The sequence below is a fragment of the Thalassophryne amazonica genome, chromosome 21 (assembly GCF_902500255.1).
Source record: "Thalassophryne amazonica chromosome 21, fThaAma1.1, whole genome shotgun sequence".
NCBI classification, from domain to species: Eukaryota; Metazoa; Chordata; class Actinopteri; order Batrachoidiformes; family Batrachoididae; genus Thalassophryne; species Thalassophryne amazonica.
The window spans coordinates 3,071,570-3,097,836 of NC_047123.1; the positions used below are offsets into that span (position 1 = coordinate 3,071,570).

A 26,267-nucleotide genomic window follows, 5' to 3' on the forward strand; every position below is an offset into this window, starting at 1 on the left:
AACGCCGCTTGGCCCCAAGAACGGGAGCTTCACATTTAAAAGATGCCCAGATGGAAGTTGATTGAAAGCGCGTGCTGTGATAGCTTTGAGCTCGCTGTCCGAGCTTTAGCTGGATTTACAAAATATACCAACAGCAAATGAACGACATCAAGGATTAGAATCTAAACTTCAGAACTGTTTCTCTAAAGATAAAACATTCACCACAGATTTTTTCTACGTAATCAGTGGGAACCATGATGTATTATGTGTCATATCGTGAAGCTTGTGTATCGTCACACCCCCCGTTAGCATCATCAAAGTAAAATACAATCTGTTCTGTACAATCTGCACGGAGCATTTTATTTTGAAATTTAACCGTATTCCCTACACCGTCTGTATGCTGCCTTCCCATTTGGCTCGATGTGTTCCGTGTAGGTTGGTGTGCTCAAGTCGACCGGTGACAGTTATCTTCACGCTGAAGACTTTAATTCCCTTAGTTAATATTTGCGTAAATACTTGACAGCTCTATGTTGCACATTTGCAACAATCTGCCTCCCTGAACACAGACAGAGGACGTTTCCCCGAAGGGAGCGTCATACTCAGTAACTGGTCGCCATGAAGCTTAAAGTGTAAACTGCACAGCGGTCAGGTCGACTGGTCAGTGCAACCCCGGGTACAAAGTACGGGACACAACCACTGGCACTCCGGAAATGGAAGAAAGACTTTGACTGATGACATCACAAAGGACTTGAGGGTGAAGTTAACCAGCTGTTAGCGTTAAATCGACTGTCCCAAACACTAAACCTACATTCCAGTTGTCAGATAAGATGATGGCACATTGTTGTTTTGCTTTAATGACTGCTTCCCTCACAGATATGAGAGAGAGAGAGAGAGAGGAGAGAGAGAGAGGAGAGAGAGGAGAGAGAGAGAGAGAGAGAGAGAGAGAAAAACTCCCTCACCTTCACACTTCACGAGCGATGAACGGACCGGGTGGATGTAGCTTCACAATGACAGAAAAGGTTTTCTTTTTACTCCTCTGCTCCTCCTCCTGCAAGGCTTCAACTCTCACAGAAAAAAAAGTGGTAAAGCTTAAAAAGGGAGCAGGGTACGTATTAGAGAGAGGGAAACAAAACAAGGCAGTTAATAAAGTCTATAGAGCTACTTACAGGAAATACAAGTGATTCTTAGTGTGAGGAAGGCGGAGTTAAGGCATATTCTAAACATATGTACAGTAAAAGGCCTCCGTGTACTGTACACAAAGCATGCACGTTCACCACCAACTCGTGACTGAAGGAGGACACTGAGGGGGGAGGACGCAGGGCCCCCCCAACCTCCCCGAGAAACAGCAAACAGTAAAGTCCACGAGTAGTCCAATAAATTTCCCTTCAGATGGAGCGCAGTGGCCAACCTCAGTTCCCGATCCCCGGTCACAGCCACGGCAGCCGAAAAAAACAAAACAAGAAACGTATTCAGCAAAAGGCACAAATGCACCTGCCACACTCGTAATACTGTAAGTGGGAGCAGCGAGGTATTGAGACCGTCCACGACTCGAAGGTGAGGTATCGTCCAACTGTGCCAGTAAGTTCAGAGGACGGGATTCTGATGACCTCAGAGGCAAAAAAACCATATCAACCGTAACGGGCCCCGCATCGTGCCAGGACCACGCCCCCGTCCCCAAGGTCACACGACTCGGAAAGAAGGATCACCCAGAGTCCTTTTCTAATCTAGTGTGGTAGAAAGAAGGCGGGCAGAGGGGCGTCGTGTTGCAGCCTGCTTGGCTCAGAAGCGCCGCGGGAATTCGCACTGTTCACAGCGATTGAGGGCGGGATGGTTGAGGAAGGTGCAGGCGTGCAGTTCCACTGCGTCCCCTCGTCCTCCTCCTGGTCTGCGATGGCCTTCACGATCTTACTGCTGGAGTCTGAACAGGAGGAGACCACAAAACCTACATTAGAACATAAACCCAGCCGGCAATGACTCAATCCATCGCACATCAATTCAAAGCTAAAATCTTATTTTTGGGAAACAGAGTCAACAGTGTGGTGAATTTGCCAACATCTTTTAAAGGACATTTTTCTCTCAGTTATGAATTTCTAAACAATTTTTTAAACCCTCATACGAGGTCTCAACAGGTTTTATTCATACAAGCATTACACAAAGATTAAGTTTTGTTTTTTCAAGTGACCATATTTTCCAGAGTATAAGTTGCGCCTCACTTTGTAACAGCATTTCCCTCTGGGCAAGTTTAACAACACACAGGAACTCTGTGTAGCACATGTGCACACCACAGCCTGTGCTGTTACTTAACATAAGGACACTGAAATTCCATAAATAAGCTAAACGGACAAAGGAATGTATGATGACAACATACTAAATGTTATATAAAGTGGAGCTCAGCTACAGCAAATGCATCGCAACACGCCGCACCTTTCTGTGCCGAAATGATACATTCCGACTGCATCACCGTGCACATAACGCTCGTGCTGACATTCAGCTTTTTTTTTTTTTTATATATAGTTAGTCTTCCACTGTTCCTCGGTTTTCCAATGTGAACACTTTTGTGTAGTTTTGTACAAAACTGCTTAACAGTTACATACGGATCCTCACACTGTGAAATGACGGTATTTCTGGATGTTTCCTATAGGCCAATTATCAAATCTAAGAACTGAAAAGCAAGCAGCTAACTGGAAAGTGTTTAGTTCTAATCATACAGTAGTGTTCAGAATAATAGTAGTGTTATGTGACTAAAAAGATGAATCCAGGTTTGAGTATATTTCTTATTGTTACATGGGAAACAAGGTACCAGTAGATTCAGTACATTCTCACAAATCCAACAAGACCAAGCATTCATGATATGCACACTCTTAAGGCTATGAAATTGGGCTATTAGTAAAAAAAAGTAGAAAAGGGGGTGTTCACAATAATAGTAGCATCTGCTGTTGACGCTACAAACTCAAAACTATTATGTTCAAACTGCTTTTTTAGCAATCCTGTGAATCACTAACTAGTGTTTAGGTTGTATAACCACAGTTTTTCATGATTTCTTCACATCTGCGAGGCATTAATTTTGTTGGTTTGGAACCAAGATTTTGCTGGTTTACTAGTGTGCTTGGGTCATTGTCGTGTGAAACACACCCATTCAAGGGCATGTCCTCTTCAGCATAAGGCAACATGACCTCTTCAAGTATTTGACATATCCAAACTGATCCATGATCCCTGGTATGTGATATATAGGCCCACCACCATAGTAGGAGAAACATGCCCATATCATGATGCTGCACCACCATGCTTCACTGTCTTCACTGTGAACTGTGGCTTGAATTCAGAGTTTGGGGGTCGTCTCACAAACTGTCTGCGGCCCCTTGGACCCAAAAAGAACAATTTTACTCTCATCAGTCCACAAAACATTCCTCCATTTCTCTTTAGACCAGTTGATGTGTTCTTTGGCAAATTGTAACCTCTTCTGCACATCTTTTATTTAACAGAGGGACTTTGCGGGGATTCTTTCAAATAAATTAGCTTCACACAGGCGTCTTCTAACTGTCACAGCACTTACAGGTAACTCCAAACTGTCTTTGATCATCCTGGAGCTGATCAATGGGTGAGCCTTTGCCATTCTGGTTATTCTTCTATCCACTTTGATGGTTGTTTTCCTTTTTCTTCCACGCGTCTTTGTTTTTTTTTTTTCCATTTTAAAGCACTGGAGATCACTGTAGATGAACAGCCTATAATTTTTTGCACCTGCATATAGGTTTTCCCCTCTCCAATCAACTTTTTAATCAAACTATGCTGTTCTTCTTTACAATGTCTTGAACGTCCCATTTTCCTCAGGCTTTCAAAGAGAAAAGCATGTTCAACAGGTGCTGGCTTCATCCTTAAATAGGGGACACCTGATTCACACCTGTTTGTTCCACAAAATTGACGAACTCACTGACTGAATGCCACACTACTATTATTGTGAACACCCCCTTTTCTACTTTTTTTTTTTTTACTAATAGCCCAATTTCATAGCCTTAAGAGTGTGCATATCATGAATGCTTGGTCTTGTTGGATTTGTGAGAATCTCCTGAATCTACTGGTACCTTGTTTCCCATGTAACAATAAGAAATATACTCAAAACCTGGATTAATCTTTTTAGTCACATAGCACTACTATTATTCTGAACACTACTGTAAGTACTGACATCTTGAAGATAATTCAACAAACATCACTGATGTGCCCCTTTAAACTGGAAGGCTGGGAGTCCATAAACATGTTCATGAATACAAATACAAAGCAGAACCTTCCCATCATTATATCAAATGCAAAACAAAATAATCAGATCATAACCCAGATTTACTTTACGTCAGGTTTTAATGTGGTAAATTAATGAAGAACCTTTTCTAAACTTACCAACAGATGAAGTACCTTTGGGTTTGGGTGGGACGGGACCAAGGAATCCAATGTTGTCATAGAAGTTATGGATTGCACTGAGATTAAAGTGTGGTCCTGAGGGGAGGGGAAATCAAACACTGATTACTGGAGTTGAAATACCTTTTGCCACTGTTCAGTGAAAGAGTCATGATGATGCTAAAACGTGCACAGGACAAATTACCACTCAGCCAAATAACAAGACAACATGCCGATTCCTTCACTGGGATTTGACACCATGTACTGCTGCAGACGGATGGCATGTGAAATGGTAAATGGACTGCATTTATATTTGGTGTTTCGCAGTTGTGAATCTTGCAGTCTGGACTCACACATGGTCAGTTTCAGCACAGTTTCGGTTCAGGGCACAGTGCAAAGACACCTCGTGAAGTTTGGACAACAAGAAAGGTGCTACACCTCCTCTAGATAACCCTGTCAACTTGGCAGAACGTGTCATCATAATCACCCATGAACTTGCTGGATCAACGCCATCCACATCCTTGCCAGCCATTGTTTACATGCGCTGTGAGACGCCGCCAAGGGCATTACGGGAAACGTTGAAGTACCAAATAGCACTTTTCCATCTGAATCAGAAGCTCAAAGTGCTTTACAGTGATGCCTCTCATTCACCCATTCACACACACTGATGTCAGGGTGCTGCCATGCACGGCACTCACTACACGCTGGGAGCAACTGGGGATTAAGGACCTTGACCAAGGGCCCTTAGTGATTTCCTTGAGGGTTTGAACAGAGGATGCACTGGTCTCAGGCCCACCGTTAACCATGAGACCATCACCTCCCCTAAAAGTCTCGTTCATAATTATGAAACAACCGCACATTTCTCAGATTTGTTTCTCCAGAAAAAAAAAACAACAATCTAAAACCGTCTGAGCCTGTGTGAGAAAGTATTTGCCCCCAAATTTCTAACTTTGTGGTTTCAAAACTGCACTAAAGAGCAACACGTTCACTCAGCCCACCTTATTTTCAATTGAGCTGGAACGTCTTACGAGTATGATATGAGGACGGGTTTGTGGAACAAAGCAGATGTAGGATCTTGTTTTTCTTCATGTTGGTCTTGGCGTGATGACAGGTGTCAGACTTTGTGTGCACCTAATTTTAAAGCAGAACCTCTTTCCTTCCGTCACCTGTGTGCACAGACTCCATCTGTCCAACGCGGCGTGCAGCCAGGGGACCAATAAACCCACTTACCAACCAGCGGCAGGATGCAATTCAGGAAGAACTGGTATGTGATATTACAATGGCGGCAGCACGGCTGTGTGCACCGAGAGGTGACTCGGCGCAGACGGCGTGCAACAGCTGGAGGCTGTCGATCAGATACGATCGGACCTCGCTCAGCTCATGTGGTGAAGTTTCTGTGTAGGCTCTCAGTTGTCCAGGTGGTTTCCATAGTAGAGAAGCTTGAATCTTCAACTGGACTTCGACTGAAAAAGAGTTGAAACCCAGCCTTAACCGCAGAGCGGGTCTCAGACATGCTTTGTCCCCTGTTTACAATGTGGTACTCAGGTCAAAGCAGTTTCAGTCTTTTGTTCATGGTAATGAGTCATTCACGTCATCAGGAGAGAGTCGTCAAGGGAGCCATCAGGGGAGGCTTCCGTCCTGTTATTAGGAGGGTGCTAACTAGAGCACAATAGGTGCTAATTAGAGCTATTGTTTAGGCACTAGCCTATAGCAGTCAGCCTCTTGGTAGGTGGGGTCTGGTTAGGTTAAAAACTCCAGCTTTTGTTGGCTTCTGGTTTATTCTTCTCTACAAGAGTCAAGACAGAAGTCAGACTACCAGAGCAAGAATTTTAGCTGAGGAAGCTTCTGTGATTTGAAGCGAAACGTCCTCACGTCAAACAACCCAGTCCAGTCGAAGATTCAAGCTTCTCTATCATGTGGTGAAGTCAATTTAGTGATTATAAAACACAGATATATGCTGCTGAGGGAAGACAAGCCAAAGGTGAGACAGATTTCACCTCCTACCTCTTGTTTGAAGGAGATCGATTTCTTTGGTGAGGCAATCAATGTCGATCTGCAATAACCTGTTTTTGCAACGTAACTGCTTCATTTCCTCAATCTGACAGAGAGAATGAGAGAGAATCAGCCGTTAGACTCAGTGGAGCTGAAATCACTGGAAATAACTCAGCAGCGCCTCCTGCTGACACTTTACAGTTACAGACGTACGTTTACATACACCCTGAACAAAAACCTCCAAAGTCAGTTTTCTCTTGTTGTGCATGTTACACTTCATCAAATAACGCACACTAATTAACACCGCACAATTAATCGCATCGCAGTCACGATGTCGACCTGTGGGATTATATAACCATGAAAGAGCGCAATTTAATTTTTGTCCCCTCCTTTGGACGCTCTAGACTTAAAGCTAGATTTGGTAGTCCTGGAGAGCTAGGAAGATTTGAAAATAGCACATCCTCGAGGTGCCACCCCTACCCCGTCAGTGCTCCATCCAAAGCCACGCCCCCACAAACTTGAACACGCATCTGACTATGGAACTCAGGGGGGCAGAGGAGAGCCAACTAAAGGCCCCCCTGACACGAGCATGCCTTAGCACGCACGTCGTCGTGATGATCCCAGATGGACACCGTTCTTTGTTTTACCGGCTGCCACATGCTCTGCACTGGACACTGTGTATATAGAATAATTATTTCGTGTCAGCTTAATCATTTTCTCTGCAAATTGAAAACGGCTGTAATCACTTCCTGAATCACAGAGGAACGCTCATTCTCAGGCGCGCACACATGCACACAGCTAACAAGATGCAGAAAGCATTTGGAGCTGTCTGAAAAGGTAATTATTTGTCATGTTTACATTGTTATGGCTTGGTAAAACAGTTGTGTTCTTTCCTTCTTGTGTGCAGCTGTTAAAGTATGTTTAACAGATTTAACATCTCATTATAACGTTCAAACGAGCCACGCTCTTATGTGATCTGCTGACGTCACCATTCGCTCTGTTCACTTCTTTACTCCACTTGACTAGCTGCACATCGCGTTGGCGATTAGCTCGTGCCATGTAGCACACTTTAACAGCTGCACACAAGAAGGAAAGAACACACAACTGTTTTACCAAGACATGACAATGTAAACATGACAAATAATTACCTTTATAGACGGCTCCAAATGCTTTCTGCAGCTCGGTAGGCGCGCTCGCGAAGGGCAGAAGCTGGAGCGTTCCTCTGTGATTCATGAAGTGATTACGGCAGTTTCAACGGCCAATTTGCAGACAAAATGATTAATCCGACATGACACAATCCAGTGGAAGTGGTAGTTTCGGCTGTATTCCCTCTGCCACTGCACCAAAGTGAACTTCTTCGGTGAAACGAGATGAATGTGCATGTGTGGAGGAGGGAGGGACAGAAGGGGGCACTGAGCCTGGTGACGCAAGCAGGAAGAACTACACATAAAGGCATCTGATTTTTTTTTTTGAGAGCGGACCGCGGGGCTTATACTGGTCGGAGTTTTATCGATCCTGCAGCTGCTACAGACATCTGATTTTTTTCATTCCTTTTTCTGAATACATAATGTCAATCAATCAATCAATCATTTTATTTATATAGCGCCAAATCACAACAACAGTTGCCCCAAGGCGCTTTATTTTGTAAGGCAAGGCCAAAATAATTATGTAAAAACCCCAACGGTCAAAACGACCCCCTGTGAGCAAGCACTTGGTGACAGTGGGAAGGAAAAACTCCCTTTTAACAGGAAGAAACCTCCAGCAGAACCAGGCCCAGGGAGGGGCAGTCCTCTGCTGGGACTGGTTGGGGCTGAGGGAGAGAACCAGGAAAAAGACATGCTGTGGAGGGGAGCAGAGATCAATCACTAATGATTAAATGCAGAGTGGTGCATACAGAGCAAAAAGAGAAAGAAACACTCAGTGCATCATGAGTGTAAATACGTAATGTATTGACGAGCACACGGATTAAGGAGCGGTACAACCAGTTTAAAGACGGGCGCGTAACGGTGGAGAGCGAGCCGCGCTCCGGTCGGCCATCAACGAGCCGAAATGACGAGATCGTTTCCAAAGTGCACGCTGTGGTTACGCAGGATCGTCATGTGACTGTCCGAGAAATTGCGGAGGAAGTGGACATTAACAGGACTTCGGCACATTCCATCGTGACGGAAGATTTGGGCATAAAACGAGTGGCGGCGAAGTTTGTGCCAAAGTTGCTGACGGCGGAGCAAAAGCAACATCGTGTTGAAGTCTCACAGGACATGCTGGACTCCATTCACACTGATCCCAGCTTTATGGACACTATAATCACCGGAGATGAGTCCTGGGTGTACGGGTACGATCCGGAAACGAAATTCCAGTCATCACAGTGGAAGAAGGCGCGCCAAGTGCGCAGCAAGATCAAGGTAATGCTGACTGTTTTTTTTTTTGACTCCCGTGGTGCGCACCACAGGGTCAAACAATAACAAAGGAGTATTACAGGGATGTCCTCCATCGTCTACGTGATGGTGTACGGCGCAAGAGTCCGGAGTTGTGGGCCAGAGGAAATTGGCGCCTCCACCACGACAACGCGCCAGCTCATTCCTCTCATTTAATTCAGACTTATTTGACCAAAAACCAGACTTCGGTGGTTCAACAGGCACCTTACTCCCCTGACATGGCTCCTTGTGACTTCTGGCTCTTCCCAAAACTTAAAATACCATTAAAAGGAACCCGATTTGAGACAAGAGAGGACATCATGGCTGCGACGACGGCGGAGCTGCGCGCCATCCCGAAAAAGGCATTTTTGGAATGCTTCCAACAGTGGCGACACCGCTGGGAGAAGTGTGTGGAGTCCCAAGGAGAGTACTTTGAGGGTGATTAGGTTTCCAACCCTCCAGGTAAGCCAGTTTTTTTTTTTCCCAGCCAATGGTCCGATACTTTATTGACCTTTGATCTAGTGAACTTTAAATTTTCAAATAAAATACTTTGTGATAATGTCGCAATTGCCTTCTTCCTCCTTAAATAATCGATAAAACTAAGACTGTAAATGTGTTTGTACATATGCCACAAAGAGCAGGGTGCCCCCCCAGGTCTCGCGGTGGGCGACCGCTTCAGCCTCATTTTAAACCAGGTATCCTGTTTGAAGCTGAAAGTCAACAATAAAACATCTTGATGGCTTCATTTCAACTCCACTGTGGTAGTGAACAGACATAAAATTACAAAAACTGTCAGTCCAAAATGACTAAACCATACAATCACTGTATGCCAATAATGTCCACAATAATAATAATCAATAATAATGAATGTTAATGCTTTCTCACAACCCAAGTGATAGTCTTCAGCCGACAGGCGGTACACATAATGAAGATGTAATTTATGATGTAGAAGCTGAGCCGTGTGAAACGTGAAGCTTACAGAAGGGATCTGTGAGGCAGAGTTGGATCTCTCCAGTCGTCTTCGGGTTAGGTCATTCTCCATCTCATTGACTTCCTCTTTTAGCTTCTCCAGCTTCTTCTTCTTCAGCTCCAGCTCATGCCACAGCCTCTCCATGCGGGCCTTCTGATGGACCAACAACGCTACAAGACGACAAGAACATCATTTTACTCATAAACCTAAAGTGCATCACTACTAAATGAAATGTCAAGTGAGTTAACTATTCTAAATAAAGAACTACAAAAATATTGATGTACTGTGTTTTATTTATGGAGCCATTTGCTCTGGGAAAATAGGTCATAAATATGGGAAATTTAACCGGCTTTGAGCTGCTGCTGATAAACGCTCTGAAATATCAACCTGTGAGGAATATCAACTTTGATGACATCATGTAGGGTAACGCCCCCTTGAGGCCCTCTTTTGAAATGAATGAGAAAAACTGAATGTTTTGCAGTGTGTAATCAGTGGTTTTGTGGACTTTGACAGTGAATATGCCAAAATGGTTAACGTGTATTTAAGATGAAGAAGTAAACCGACTAGTGTTGCTTATTAGACAACAGATTTTCCAAAGATAATATTTTGAGAAGGAAAGTGGGAACTTTACACACACACACACACACACACACACACACACACACACACCACACACAACACCAACACACACACACACAGAGAGAGAGACCGAGAGAGAGAAAAAAAAAAAACCTGGGACAGACTGCAGAAATGAAGCCCAGCACAGCGTGAGAATGATCTTGAAAATATGAACATGAATCTAAACAAGGATTTATTCTTTCCATTTGTGTGGCCAGGAGAACTAACAGCGTTGTCTTCTCTCGAAAGCGTGGAACGGCTGTGTTTGTGGTTTGTGCTGCTACGCCGCCCTGTGCTAAGCTAAGCTGCTACATGTGGGACACTGGCGAGTGTCGCTGAGGAAGCCACATCTGTGATCACAAAGTCAGACAGAACGTGACGGTGAGCGGCCACTGTTAGGAGGACAGCCATGATGTGGACAAGCACCAGCAATATGTGTATTGGCCAAGCTGAGCTAAACTGATAGCTACGCTACGCTAAGGTAAGCTACCTGGAGACAGCAAGTCTGGTGGAGAAACGCTGTTTTCCTGTGGACAAAAACTTTAGCGCTATATAATCATTATTATTCAGTCTTACTGAGATGTATATGATGGTTTGTGTTTTACCTCTTCCTGAATACGCCACAGGTTACAAAGAGGCAGATATGCTGATCCCAAAATACAAGAATTTGACTTGAAAGCCCAAAATTAACACCTTATTAAAAACATATTAAAGCTATATTACATTTGTAGAGAAAATGCAGCCCAGATTGACTGTGTGTACTGGTGCAAGTCATGAAGTGGACTGTACCTGGACACAGACAGTGACCTTAAGACAGCCACAAGTCAGCACCTCGTCACATCACGACTATGGATCAATATACATCTGTCAATCTGTCAAGCATTTTTCAGACGCACTGAAACGTTGTTGGGACACAGACCTTCGACAAGTTCAAAGATGACAAACCTTGATCTATTTTAAGAGGTTAAGGTCACATTCTGTATTAATCTGTTCATCTTTGTTTTTGAGGGGCGGGCATGACAGCCAATCAGAGTCGAGCTGTGTTTTTATATTTTACTTTAATTGGCTTTGTCAGAAGCACAAGTTAAAGAGTGAGAAGAAACGATTAATAATCTGGTACATATTTTTTTTAAAGAGTAGTGTTGCCCGGAGTGCGACACCCACCAGCAGGCTGCAGTGGACCGTAAACTGCAGGTGATAGAAACACCAGTAAGATGTTCATCTTGTCAATCTGTAAAGGCACCAGTCAAACCAGTTTTGTGAACAATGTTCTGTGTGTGAAGACGAACAGAAAACCTCTCAGGCTTGTGCACACTGACTGCAGAATATTAGCTTTAACATACTTATTTTGCCAACATTAACTAACCCGGGTTACAAGAACACTGCAGGCTAGATGATATATATATATATATTTACACATAACACACATACCACACAACGACAACGTCCCAACTTCATTGGGACGTTGTGTAAATATAAATAGTAACAGAAACATAATGATTTGTAAATCCTCTTCAACCTATATTCAATTGAATACACCACAAAGACAAGATATTAATGTTAAATCTGATAGACTTTTTGTTTTTGTGCAAATATTTGCTCATTTTGAAAAGGATGCCTGCAACACATTTCAAAAAGCTGGGACAGGGTAACAAAGACTGGGAAAGTTGATGAATGCTCAACACTGTTTGGAACATTTCACAGGTGAACAGGTTAATTGTAAACAGGTGAGGTCATGATTGGGGATAAAGGAGCATCCCCAAAAGGCTCAGCCGTTCACAAGCAAAGATGGGGCGAGGATCACCACTTTGTGAACAACTGCGTGAAAAAAAAAAATAGTCCCAACAGTTAAGAACAATGTTCCTCAACATTCAATTTAGAGATTCCATCATCTACAGTCCATAATAATCAAAAGATTCAGAGAATCTGGAGAACTTTCTACACGTAAGCGGCAAGAACGAAAATCAACAGTGAATGCCCATGACCTTCAATCCCTCAGGTGGCACTGCATTAAAAACCGACATCATTGTGTAAAGGATCTTACCGCGTGGGCTCAGGAACACTTCAGAAAACCATTGTCAGTTAACACAGTTTGTCACTAAATCTACAAGTACAAGTTAAAACTCTACCATGCAAAGCGAAAGCCAAACATCAACAACATCCAGAAACGCCGCCGCCTTCTCTGAGCCCGAGCTCATTTGAAATGGACAGACGTAAAGTGGAAAAGTGTGCTGTGGTCTGATGAGTCCACATTTCAAATTGTTTTTGGAAATCATGGACATCGTGTCCTCTGGACAAAGAAGAAAAAGACCATTCAGATTGTTACCAGTGCAAAGTTCAAAAGCCAGCATCTGTGATGGTATGGGGGTGTGTTAGTGCCCATGGCATGGACAACTTACACATCTGTGATGGCACCATCAATGCTGAACGGTACATCCAGGTTTTGGAGCAACACATGCTGCCATCCAAGCAACGTCTTTTTCAGGGACGTCCCTGCTTATTTCAGCAAGACAATGCCAAGCCACATTCTGCATGTGTTACAACAGCGTGGCTTCGTAAAAGAGTGCGGGTACTAGACTGGCCTGCCTGCAGTCCAGACCTGTCGCCCACTGAAAATGTGTGGCGCATTATGAAGAGCAAAATACGACAACGGAGACCCCGGACTTTTGAGCAACTGAAGTCGTACATCAAGCAAGAATGGGAAAAATTCCACCTACAAAGCTTCAGCAATTAGTGTCCTCAGTTCCCAAACGCTTATTGAGTGTTGTTAGAAGGAAAGGTGATGTAACACAGTGGGAAACATACCACTGTCCCAGCTTTTTAGAAACCTGTTGCAGGCATCCATTTCAAAATAAGCAAATATTTGCACAAAAACAATAAAGTTTATCAGCTTGAACATTAAATCTTGTCTTTGTGGTGTATTCAATTGAATATAGGTTGAAGAGGATTTGAAAATTATTGTGTTCTGTTTTTAATTTACATTTTACACAACGTCCCAACTTCATTGGAATTGGGGTTGTACAAAATAGTGTGACAGCGGTGAGATGCGCAGTAGGAATGACAAACCCATTCAAGGTGGAGGTGGGATTACACCAAGGATCAGCTCTGAGTCCTTTCATGTTCACAATGGTGATGGACAAGCTGACTGAAGACATCAGACAGGAGTCTCCATGGACTATGATGTTTGCAGATGACACTGATCTGTAGTGAGAGTAGAGAGCAGGTTGAGTCTAGTCTGGAGATGTGGAGATATGCTCTGGAGAGAAGGGGAATGAAAGTCAGTAAGAGCAAGACTGAGTCCATGTGTGTGAATGAGAGGGAGCCCAGTGGAATAGTGTGGGTACAAGGAGTAGAAGTGGTGAAAGTGAAAGTAGATGAGTTTAAATATTTGGGGTCAACTGTCCAAAGTAATGGAGAGTGTGGTAGAGAGGTGAAGAAGAGAGTGCAGGCAGGGTGGAGTGGGTGGAGAAAGGTGGCAGGAGTGATTTGTGACCGAAGAATATCATCAAGAGTGAAGAAGAAAGTCTACAAAACAGTAGTGAGACCAGCTATGTTGGACAGGTTAGAGACGGTGGCACTAACAAAAAGACAGGAGGCGGAGTTGAAGATGTTGAGATTCTCTTTGGGAGTGAGAGAAGAATGGACAAGATTAGGAATGAACACATCAGAGGGACAGCTCAGGGGGACAGTTTGGAGACAAAGTCAGAGAGGTGAGACTGATATGGTTTGGACATGTGCAGAGGAGGGACCCAGGATATATAGGAGAAGGATGCTGAGGATGGAGCCACCAGGCAGGAGAAGAGGGAGGACAAAGAGGAGGTTTATGGATGTGCTGAGGGAGGACATGCAGGTGTTCGGAGTGACAGAGGAAGATACAGAGGACAGGGTGAGAAGGAAATGATTGATCTGTTGTGGCGCCCCCTAGTGGGAGCAGCTGAATGGAAAAGAGTATTTTTGTTTTTGAGTATTTTGGCCATTCACACTGCATTTGTGCAGTTGGAGAAGAATTCGGACTTCCTGTTTGGCTGAGAGCTTCGGGGGAGTTTCCACATCAGGGCAGTAAAAGCTGTGTGGATGCGGCGAGGCTGTTGCACTCACCAAACCAAAGGCCATGCTGGACGTCTTGCTTCCGCTCCACTTTTACTTTGGTCTGTGACCCTGGAGGTCAAATGGGGGTGGGGGCACTCCGTGCAGGACCCTCTGCTTCTCCCGTCTCGAGTTTGAAGCAGGATGATGTCAACGTGTGTTGCATTTACGGGTTCATTCGTAATCAAAACAGATTTTTATCAGAAGGTGCAAAACCACAATCTGCTGTCTGAAAAATGCTGTCAGACCAACCGTAGCAGCTCCTGTGCGCATGGGACGCCACCCGCATCCCTTCTGAAACACGTCACCCTGCTCCCAAAATACAGGCCGTTGCCATGGAGAAGCTGATAAACCAGAATAAGGAGGTGAGGAGGACTCCCCGGCCAGGCAGTCCTGACAGGAGAGAGGAGAGGAAACACATGCAGCCCTCAGACTGTGAAGTGGCGCCACAGCAGTTGACGAACGGCGTGGAGCAGCAGCAGCACGTGGAAAGATTCCTCAAGCTGGGATACTCTTACGGAGACATCCGACGTGTGCTGGAAAACCTCCACCACGACGCCCAGACCAATGACATCCTGAAGAGCTGATAAAGACCTGCCATGCTCGCTCCAACAGAAGTCTCAAGCTGGTGCCCAGGAGCTGCGACCCCGGCCCGGCGTGGGTCGGGTCAGCACCCCGGTTTCAGACCGGTGGTTATAGACGGAAGCAACGTGGCCATGAGGTGAGTCCGCTCAGTTTGCATCATCACATCAGTGTGACAGAAAAACGTTTTCTGCAGCTGATTTAAGGAAGTGTGACGCTGCGAACCTGATTTCACTGCAGCGCACGTCCCATCTTTAAAAACAACATGCACACATTCATCTATTCAGTTCAAGAGCCAGCGGACACTCGTGACTTCATAAAGCTGCTTGTTTGTGTGTTTCCGTCATGAGCATGGGGGGAAACAGTTTAACCCCTCGCTGACCCACAGTTGCTTTCACCTTTGACCTTTTGACACTTTAAGTTGAAGCAGTGCTTCGTGTAAAATGCCATTTTGAGCTTCTTCAGGTGAAACAGAGCTGAAGTCTTTGTTGCTGTGTGATGTCACACTGCATTTTTCAAAGCGAGAGTGTTGAAATCATGCTGTGCAAAAGGGTTGTCAGTCACACCACCACTTCTTACTGACACACGTGCAGGGAAATCCCCGTGAGCAGGCATACATGCACTCGTGCACAACGGTCCAGTTTATGTCCAACTGCTGGGGGTCGTGTTTGGAGATTTCCATGAAGGTCTGTTGTTTAAAGCTGCAGTATGTCAGGATTTAGTGCCATCTTGTGATCAGGCTGCCGACTGCATTATGGTCACAGTTTCACTTCCTTGGTGACGCGGATTCCTGCTCCTTCACCTTCCCATGTGGTATTCAATACATATGATCCTCCACTTCACAAAACTGTGTAATCTCGACTTTCAGTCTCATTAAAGCGTGCTTCACTTTAAAGGCAGGATGTGTGTGTGTGTGTGCGCATGCAGCAGTCTCATTTAGAGAACTCACAAAGAACTGAACACATCTTGCAACACCGTCTACTTCCTGGAAAAATAAAAAGAGAACATGTGTGTGCAGCGTTCACAGAAGTAGAAAGAAGAAGTGTTTTTTTGATGTTGTGATTCTGATTCTATGTAGTCATGGCGACGCAAAGGTGTTTTCATGCCGCGGCCTTCAGCTGGCGGTCAGCTGGTTCTGGGACAAAGGGTTTGCGGGACATCACGGTCTTCATTCCACTGTGGAGGAAGGAGCAGCAGCCACGGCCCGAGGCCCCCACACAGGTAAGGTCACCCGTCTGCCCGAGGTCACACGGGTCTGAGCACAGGTGGGTGTGTCCACGTGCACGCTGTCATTTTATCCATGTGTTCTGTGAGATCACCATCAGGTGACTCACAGATAACACACGTGCGACCAAAACCTTTTCCCCCATGACTAGCTAAAGGAAGAACGTGCACACATTCATCACACCGTGTGCGTGTTTTTCAGAGCGAGTTGAGCGTGACACCGCGAAGAGGAAATAAACCCAAACAAAGCAGCCAACATTTGCTGGCTCGACTCACATTCTGGTTGAAGGTCCACTGTGGGAATAAGCGTCACATCCTTCTGATAATGCTGCAGTGCGTTATGATAAATCAGATAGTCATTCTGGCGAGTCCATCGACTCCATCTGCCGCCTGCTTCAAGGACGAGTCCGTAGTGACGGACGCTGATACAGACCCTAAGTTTAGTTCAACTCCAACTAGGCGTGACAGTGTGATGGACCCTGGTGCTGGTTCTCTATCTCAAGCCCACAAATGAATATAAATAAACAAATAAAAACTACATTTTTCTCATGCACACACTGTAACATTTGGATCTTCAAATGTAGTTTGTCCCTTTATTTACAGCCTCTGAAAATGGAGGCACTACATTTTTTTTTGTTTTTTTTAACAGAAGTCGATGTGATAAAAACATCCTGATCGTTTTATTTCAGTGCTGTTGTGGTCATGTATAAAGTCAACATTAACAAAAATAGTCCCCAAATACTTGTGGACCCAACAGGATTTCAGGTCAATAAGAGATGGCGCGTTTATGTGACTTTTGCTTTAACAGGAAAGGAGCTGCTGCTGGCCACGCCAACTCCCCCCTCCCCTTTCAAACGAGCCCTTTGGCATCAGCTTAAAAATAAACTTTACAATGTTAATTCTGTAAAACCAGAGTGACTGGTGGGTTAGTGAAGGTCATCTTACTAACAAACATAACGTCCTGGTTGGGAAACGTTAACACTAAATAAGTGATGAGCGGGTGTGTCGTTGTGCAGATCAACATATTCTCCATGAGCTGGAGAGGAGCAGGATCCTGGTGTACACGCCGTCTCGCTGTGTCAACGGGAAGAGAGTGGTGTGCTACGACGACCACTATATCGTCAAACTGGCCTTCACCTCCGACGGCATCATCGTGTCCAACGACAACTACCGCAACCTGCAGACGGAGAATCCTCAGTGGAAGAAACTCATCGAGGAGAGGCTGCTGATGTACACGTTCGTCATGACAAGTGAGTGCGGCGGCTTCCGGTCCGTATACGTGTCTATGCGCGCGCAAAAGTGCACGTCCCTGACGGTGTCTGTGCCGCTGCAGGTTCATGCCTCCTGATGATCCTCTGGGCAGAAATGGTCCAACCATTGATGACTTCCTGCGGAAAAAGCCACCGGTCCAAGACGTGAAGCTGCAGCACTGTCCTTACGGTGGGTTTGCTCGTATTTCACCATCGCAGCGATTATGAAGCCACGACACAACTCAGCGCTGCTCAGGAAAGCAGAAGCTTGCAGTTTGTTTTCAGCGTTGTGAAATTAACACCAGCTAACATCAGGTTTCTGTTTGAGCTGCTAGTTTGTTTTATGGCACATGTGTTCACAGAGTTCATTGAACATTCTTTTTGTTTTCTGCTGGTTTCATTTGATGCTTCATAGAAAAGCAGCCCCCCCCCCCCCCCCCCAAAAAACAAAAAAAAAAACAAGAAAAAGAAAAAGAGACCTGGAGCCAAAGACACCCAGTCATCCTCTTTTGGGTTAGAGTCAGAGACTGATAACTATATAGTCAGGCAGGAAGCACCAGTACCCTAAAGATTTGGACCTCAAAGAGATCAGCATCACCAAGCACCTCTGACCTTTGAACTCATGACTCCATAAGGTCTGCCTAGGTGTGTCTGGATCTTAAAGGCAGAGGACTCAGAGATACAAAGGCCACTGCAGAGGTCAGTGAACATCTCTACGAGTTCAACACTTTCACCACATACAGACACACTTCTGATGGATGAGTCCAGGAAGTCAGTGGATTCAAGACAATTACAAATCCAGATACTGATTCTTCACTCTGCTTCTCCACTGCATCGCATCATTCCACAAAGATCCCAGCATCCATATAGTCAAAGTCAGTAAAAAAAAAAAAAAAAAAAAAGACACCAAATCCACTGGTTTCCACATCCTGACCCAACATCTAATCCATGCAAGAACTGAGAAGTGTAGGAGCTAGAACACATCCCTGAAGAACACCAGTATTCATTGGGAAGTTAATTTATATATTCCCTGCTCTGTACGGCGCTCCCAGTGGCTGCAATATCCAAGTAAATGGGAATCCTGCCAATTCTCAGGATGTCCTGAACAGGTTAGCCAAATCAAACGCTTTGAGAAAATCATCAACGTTGGAAAAGAGCGAGGAAATATTTGATGGCTGACTTCTTGGGTGTGAAACCAGACAGTTCCAGGAACCTGAAGTCCGGCAAGTAGGTGGGACTGAATCCTGTGGAGAATGATTCTTGCAAAGACCTTTCTTGGCACAGAGAGGAGTGTAATCGTCCTGTAACTGTTGCAATCCAGGGGTTCACCATTTCTGAGAGAAAGTCCAACCTTTGGATCCATATTTACCTGTCACCCAGTTTGAAACAATGATTGTTCCAAAGGCAGGAGCATCACCAGTTATGTCCATGATTGTGGATAAAGTCCTGCAAAAGAGTGTCTGTTCAGATTTCGTGGACTCTGAGCAGACTGTAGTCAGAGTTCAACTGGATCCTCAAGGAATCCACAAGTCTATGGTCAGAGGTCACAAACTGGGCCTTTCTACTTCATGTGTGTCATTTAACAAAAAAAAAAAAAAAAAAAAAAAAAAAAAAGAATTAAAACCAAGCAGCATTAAAAGTCAAAGGTGTGTGTGTGTGTATATATATCAAGATAAAATATTTTAAATATGTTGGCAGGTTTGTGGACTTGGTGGTTTCATAGTCCGACAGTGTTCAGACTCGTTGGAAACTTAAAATTTGATTTCAGTTTGAAAAATTAACAGGGATGCTGTCAGCAAGGAGCCAGTAGGTGGCGATGTTCTCACTGAGTGGAGCAGAGGACAGTAGCAGTGAAGGAGCGACGGGTTTAAACTGTGGGTGGCTGCAGATGGGAAGAACAAAACCAGAGGACAGATTGGACAGTGTTTGCTGTGGACATTCAGAGTCGTCGCCCGCGGTGTCTAAATGTGTTTCATGTTCTCTTGCACTGTGCTGACGTTTTGTCATTTTAAATCTCTCTATTCCTGCTTGCAGGGAAGAAGTGCACATACGGAGTGAAGTGCAAGTTCTACCACCCAGAGCGGACCAACCAGTCCCAGCTGTCCGTCGCTGATGAACTGAGGGCGCTGAGCAGACCTCCTGCAGACAGAACCGCAAAGCAGCTTGAAAAGCCGCTGCTGCACCAAAACCCGTCATCCTCTGCTCCGCCCGCTGGCGCAAGCAGGCCGTTACACGGAGCTTCACCCAGCGAGCAGCTCTTCTGTCCCAGAGACAGCCGCAGCCCTCGCCTACAACCCAGCAGCCTCCGGCACTGCCCGAGTCCAGACGTGGACGAGGCTTTAGGCTCGCTGGACAGCTGGATGTCTCAGCTGTACGTCCATGACGCCCTGCATGGCAAAGACACACCTTCCACTGGCTGCAGGAGCGGCTTCTTCTCCGCGTCTGGACTATACGGCGCCAACACCCAGAGGTCCGGTTTGAATGGAGAAGGTTACTACTCTCCTCAAAGCGGGGGTGACCCGGTGGTGGCCCGCCCCACCCTCCGTGCAGGTGTGGTCACCAGCAGACTGGGATGCCCCACCCCGTGACGTGGAGCTCCTGCAGCTCCCTGCACCTGCACGGCGGGGAGCGTCTGGCCCACTTATTAGAGCAGCAGTACTTCAGGCAGACGTTCTCCTCCCACAGACGGATCCACAGCTTACCCACCAGCCTCAGCCACGCCGCGCCCACCAGCCAAAGTCTGTCCAGTGAGCAGAGGAAGTGCCTGAGGAGCCAGCTGAGCACGCTCTTCCCTCACCGTGTGGTGGACCACGTGATGAGCGCTCACCCGCACATCTCGGACACGTCCCAGCTGATTTCTCTCATTCAGAGCTACAGGAGCAGCAGCGCCTCCTTCTGCTGAAGAAGAAGGAGGCGGCAGTTCTCACCTTGACCCCGCCCACCTTTAAACAGTCCAACGTCCCACTACAATCTGAACGCACAGAACTCAACGTGAATGTGAAAACAAACTGTAGCTGAATCAGCTTGTTTACATTTGCTGCTTCCTGATCAAGTTCAAACTGATTTCAGTGAAACCACATCCTGCCAGATCGGTCCGCTCTAAAGATGAGAACTACAACAGAAAGCAGTACTTTGGTGATTAAAGTGCCTTCTCTGGTCGCTTCCTGCAGCAGGAACACAGATGAGGTGAAACAGGTGGTTTGTGATTCGCCGGACCTCCCTGAAAAATGTGCATTTCTGACTGGGACTGGATTCTCCTCACTTGACCTTTGACCCTGCCTGGAAGTGTTGGAGTGTCCATGATGATTTCATCTCCCTCTGGGCTTTCAGTGGCCTCTTCGTACTAACATCTCTTCTTTATTCTTCTAACCTGATGTCCCACTCAGTCCACTAAACCCGTCCAGATTTTATGAGAGGTCACAGCTGGACGTTGTGATGCTGGAACATCTGACACGTTGGGCATTAAGTTTGATTAAAATGCAGGAGAGCAGAGGCTGCGTCTGCACTGTTCTTGTAAAAGTACAATGCATTATGGTCCAAATCCACTGCCGCGGTGGTTTGTTGTTTTCTCCTCAAAGTGAGGACTGATGTCTGTACGTCTCACTGATCTGTTATGAATTATTTCCAAAAAAAACAAAAAAAAAAACATTTAATATGGAACACGAGCAGATACTGAACTCTTTCTTGGTCTCTACTGCCATCTGCTGGAGGAAACAAGCAGACCGCTGCGCCAAAATATCAGACATACAATTCTTTTAAAAGATGTTTTTTTTTTATTTTTACAAATAACTTATCTGTTACAAAGACAGTTTTCCCAGCTAAAATCCAAGACACATTAGATATCCAAATGATTTTTTTTTCCATTTATTAAAACATGAATGAACTGCCTCTTCACACCAAGGTGCAGATAAAAGCTGAAAACTGGTTTCTTTGGGTTGGAAAAGGAAAAATAAGGCATAAGTGCTGAAGAGACAATATTCATATTCTACTTTAAAATGGGTTTAAGCGACACGGACTCATTTTTATTTTTTCAAAGGCACTTTGATTTCATTTGTCCAAGGCACAAATAAAAAGCAATGATTCACAAATGTGGGGGGAAGAAAAATAAATCACTAAATAACTAGTAAACTTTTGAAACGCTCTCATCAGTAAACGCTTAAGAGGATGATTTTAGGAAGAAAAAAAAAAAAAAAAAACCTGTGCAGCTGAACCAGTTTTTCCTCTTTTCTGCTAAAAATCTGACCTGGTGTTTATAACATCGGGGTTGCACAAATTTTTAAGCCGACACTTAAGTTGCATCGAGGTTGACGAACCGCTGACGACGTAACTGATAACCGTCAGGGGAGACGGGAACGCTGACACATCGCAACAACACGTATATGTTCCAGGCTTGAAATGCTGAGACAAGCTGGTCACCAATTTCACACGGAAACACGAGATCGAGGTCACTGTCTGAAGTTTGGAATAATCACATATTTCCACATCTACCACCAGTCCTTCCTAAAGTCTGTGTTTGAACCTGATATCTTTTTTTTCCCCTCTTGTCACGTTGTGTAATCCAGCACTGAATGACAACAACCGCTATCCATGTTTGTTTCCCGCTCTTAAAATTCATTTGTAAGCGAACATGCACAAAAAAATTTCAGGTGCATCGCAATAACAGCGAGATGCCGCGTCCTGTTTGATTGTCCCGTGTGACGCCAGTTAGAAAGACGCTTCGCCATCACAGTGCATGTGAGCCACTAACTGTTAGCGCGCCTGCCCCACTGAATACTGTGAGGTGCCACCGTGTGCACGCAGAGTCAGTGAAGGGCGCTGAAGCAGTTATTGGAGATCCCACTGACTGATGTTTACATTCAGGCAGGCTGAATATTTGCCAACAGGATGATTTAAACAAACAAAAAATAATAAAATCACACATTTAAGTATAAAAAACAGGTTTAAAAAAAAATAAAGCTGATTAATCCTGCTCAGTGATGCCCTCTTACCCACCTTTGTAAACATGATGAAGACGCCAACGCCGCTTGGCCCCAAGAACGGGAGCTTCACATTTAAAAGATGCCCAGATGGAAGTTGATTGAAAGCGCGTGCTGTGATAGCTTTGAGCTCGCTGTCCGAGCTTTAGCTGGATTTACAAAATATACCAACAGCAAATGAACGACATCAAGGATTAGAATCTAAACTTCAGAACTGTTTCTCTAAAGATAAAACATTCACCACAGATTTTTTCTACGTAATCAGTGGGAACCATGATGTAATTATGTGTCATATCGTGAAGCTTGTGTATCGTCACACCCCCCGTTAGCATCATCAAAGTAAAATACAATCTGTTCTGTACAATCTGCACGGAGCATTTTATTTTGAAATTTAACCGTATTCCCTACACCGTCTGTATGCTGCCTTCCCATTTGGCTCGATGTGTTCCGTGTAGGTTGGTGTGCTCAAGTCGACCGGTGACAGTTATCTTCACGCTGAAGACTTTAATTCCCTTAGTTAATATTTGCGTAAATACTTGACAGCTCTATGTTGCACATTTGCAACAATCTGCCTCCCTGAACACAGACAGAGGACGTTTCCCCGAAGGGAGCGTCATACTCAGTAACTGGTCGCCATGAAGCTTAAAGTGTAAACTGCACAGCGGTCAGGTCGACTGGTCAGTGCAACCCCGGGTACAAAGTACGGGACACAACCACTGGCACTCCGGAAATGGAAGAAAGACTTTGACTGATGACATCACAAAGGACTTGAGGGTGAAGTTAACCAGCTGTTAGCGTTAAATCGACTGTCCCAAACACTAAACCTACATTCCAGTTGTCAGATAAGATGATGGCACATTGTTGTTTTGCTTTATGACTGCTTCCCTCACAGATATGAGAGAGAGAGAGAGAGAGAGAGAGAGAGAGAGAGAGAGAGAGAGAGAGAGAGAGAGAGAGAGAAAAACTCCCTCACCTTCACACTTCACGAGCGATGAACGGACCGGGTGGATGTAGCTTCACAATGACAGAAAAGGTTTTCTTTTTACTCCTCTGCTCCTCCTCCTGCAAGGCTTCAACTCTCACAGAAAAAAAAGTGGTAAAGCTTAAAAAGGGAGCAGGGTACGTATTAGAGAGAGGGAAACAAAACAAGGCAGTTAATAAAGTCTATAGAGCTACTTACAGGAAATACAAGTGATTCTTAGTGTGAGGAAGGCGGAGTTAAGGCATATTCTAAACATATGTACAGTAAAAGGCCTCCGTGTACTGTACACAAAGCATGCACGTTCACCACCAACTCGTGACTGAAGGAGGACACTGAGGGGGGAGGACGCAGGGCCCCCCCAACCTCCCCGAGAAACAGCAAACAGTAAAGTCCACGAGTAGTCCAATAAATTTCCCTTCAGATGGAGCGCAGTGGCCAACCTCAGTTCCCGATCCCCGGTCACGCCACGGCAGCCGAAAAAAACAAAACAAGAAACGTATTCAGCAAAAGGCACAAATGCACCTGCCACACTCGTAATACTGTAAGTGGGAGCAGCGAGGTATTGAGACCGTCCACGACTCGAAGGTGAGGTATCGTCCAACTGTGCCAGTAAGTTCAGAGGACGGGATTCTGATGACCTCAGAGGCAAAAAACCATATCAACCGTAACGGGCCCCGCATCGTGCCAGGACCACGCCCCCGTCCCCAAGGTCACACGACTCGGAAAGAAGGATCACCCAGAGTCCTTTTCTAATCTAGTGTGGTAGAAAGAAGGCGGGCAGAGGGGCGTCGTGTTGCAGCCTGCTTGGCTCAGAAGCGCCGCGGGAATTCGCACTGTTCACAGCGATTGAGGGCGGGATGGTTGAGGAAGGTGCAGGCGGTGCAGTTCCACTGCGTCCCCTCGTCCTCCTCCTGGTCTGCGATGGCCTTCACGATCTTACTGCTGGAGTCTGAACAGGAGGAGACCACAAAACCTACATTAGAACATAAACCCAGCCGGCAATGACTCAATCCATCGCACATCAATTCAAAGCTAAAATCTTATTTTTGGGAAACAGAGTCAACAGTGTGGTGAATTTGCCAACATCTTTTTAAAGGACATTTTTCTCTCAGTTTATGAATTTCTAAACAATTTTTTAAACCCTCATACGAGGTCTCAACAGGTTTTATTCATACAAGCATTACACAAAGATTAAGTTTTGTTTTTTCAAGTGACCATATTTTCCAGAGTATAAGTTGCGCCTCACTTTGTAACAGCATTTCCCTCTGGGCAAGTTTAACAACACACAGGAACTCTGTGTAGCACATGTGCACACCACAGCCTGTGCTGTTACTTAACATAAGGACACTGAAATTCCATAAATAAGCTAAACGGACAAAGGAATGTATGATGACAACATACTAAATGTTATATAAAGTGGAGCTCAGCTACAGCAAATGCATCGCAACACGCCGCACCTTTCTGTGCCGAAATGATACATTCCGACTGCATCACCGTGCACATAACGCTCGTGCTGACATTCAGCTTTTTTTTTTTTTTATATATAGTTAGTCTTCCACTGTTCCTCGTGTTTCCAATGTGAACACTTTTGTGTAGTTTTGTACAAAACTGCTTAACAGTTACATACGGATCCTCACACTGTGAAATGACGGTATTTCTGGATGTTTCCTATAGGCCAATTATCAAATCTAAGAACTGAAAAGCAGCAGCTAACTGGAAAGTGTTTAGTTCTAATCATACAGTAGTGTTCAGAATAATAGTAGTGTTATGTGACTAAAAAGATGAATCCAGGTTTTGAGTATATTTCTTATTGTTACATGGGAAACAAGGTACCAGTAGATTCAGTACATTCTCACAAATCCAACAAGACCAAGCATTCATGATATGCACACTCTTAAGGCTATGAAATTGGGCTATTAGTAAAAAAAAGTAGAAAAGGGGGTGTTCACAATAATAGTAGCATCTGCTGTTGACGCTACAAACTCAAAACTATTATGTTCAAACTGCTTTTTTAGCAATCCTGTGAATCACTAAACTAGTGTTTAGTTGTATAACCACAGTTTTTCATGATTTCTTCACATCTGCGAGGCATTAATTTTGTTGGTTTGGAACCAAGATTTTGCTGGTTTACTAGTGTGCTTGGGGTCATTGTCTTGTTGAAACACCCATTTCAAGGGCATGTCCTCTTCAGCATAAGGCAACATGACCTCTTCAAGTATTTTGACATATCCAAACTGATCCATGATACCTGGTATGTGATATATAGGCCCAACACCATAGTAGGAGAAACATGCCCATATCATGATGCTGCACCACCATGCTTCACTGTCTTCACTGTGAACTGTGGCTTGAATTCAGAGTTTGGGGGTCGTCTCACAAACTGTCTGCGGCCCTTGGACCCAAAAAGAACAATTTTACTCTCATCAGTCCACAAAACATTCCTCCATTTCTCTTTAGACCAGTTGATGTGTTCTTTGGCAAATTGTAACCTCTTCTGCACATCTTTTATTTAACAGAGGGACTTTGCGGGGGATTCTTTCAAATAAATTAGCTTCACACAGGCGTCTTCTAACTGTCACAGCACTTACAGGTAACTCCAAACTGTCTTTGATCATCCTGGAGCTGATCAATGGGTGAGCCTTTGCCATTCTGGTTATTCTTCTATCCACTTTGATGGTTGTTTTCCTTTTTCTTCCACGCGTCTTTGTTTTTTTTTTTGTCCATTTTAAAGCACTGGAGATCACTGTAGATGAACAGCCTATAATTTTTTGCACCTGCATATAGGTTTCCCCTCTCCAATCAACTTTT

The 26,267-nt window shown here is 44.8% G+C and overlaps 2 protein-coding genes and 1 pseudogene across 2 annotated transcripts in view; 1 reads left to right on the forward strand and 2 right to left on the reverse strand.

Moving 5' to 3' along the window:
• Positions 1 to 1,014: 1,014 nt before the first annotated feature.
• LOC117502636 (TGF-beta-activated kinase 1 and MAP3K7-binding protein 2-like) lies at positions 1,015 to 9,909 on the reverse strand. Its single transcript, XM_034161703.1, has 4 exons — positions 9,751 to 9,909; positions 6,370 to 6,463; positions 4,369 to 4,464; positions 1,015 to 1,897 (listed from the first exon to the last, which is right to left on the reverse strand). The coding sequence occupies exons 1-4, from the start codon at positions 9,883 to 9,885 to the stop codon at positions 1,704 to 1,706; spliced, it is 519 nt and encodes a 172-aa protein (XP_034017594.1). The 5' UTR covers positions 9,886 to 9,909; the 3' UTR covers positions 1,015 to 1,703.
• A 4,875-nt stretch (positions 9,910 to 14,784) lies between these two features.
• Positions 14,785 to 20,035, forward strand: LOC117503537 (annotated as a pseudogene).
• Positions 20,036 to 21,722: 1,687 nt separating this feature from the next.
• The window catches only part of tab2 (TGF-beta activated kinase 1 (MAP3K7) binding protein 2), a 106,754-nt gene continuing 102,209 nt past the window's right edge, over positions 21,723 to 26,267 (reverse strand). Inside the window, exon 7 of the mRNA XM_034161676.1 lies at positions 21,723 to 24,408. Within this exon, the coding sequence (XP_034017567.1) occupies positions 24,269 to 24,408 (140 nt within the window). The 3' untranslated portion in view covers positions 21,723 to 24,268. The remainder of the gene's footprint in view (positions 24,409 to 26,267) is intronic.

Excerpts from the sequence above, each read along its gene's own strand:
- LOC117502636 (XM_034161703.1), bottom strand. The coding sequence starts at position 9,885 with ATGGAGAGGCTGTGGCATGAGCTGGAGCTGAAGAAGAAGAAGCTGGAG. Across the intron at positions 4,465-6,369 it reads CGATCTCCTTCAAACAAGAG|GACCACACTTTAATCTCAGT; the intron begins GTAGGAGGTGAA and ends CCCTCCCCTCAG. Across the intron at positions 1,898-4,368 it reads CAAAGGTACTTCATCTGTTG|ACTCCAGCAGTAAGATCGTG; the intron begins GTAAGTTTAGAA and ends CCTCCTGTTCAG.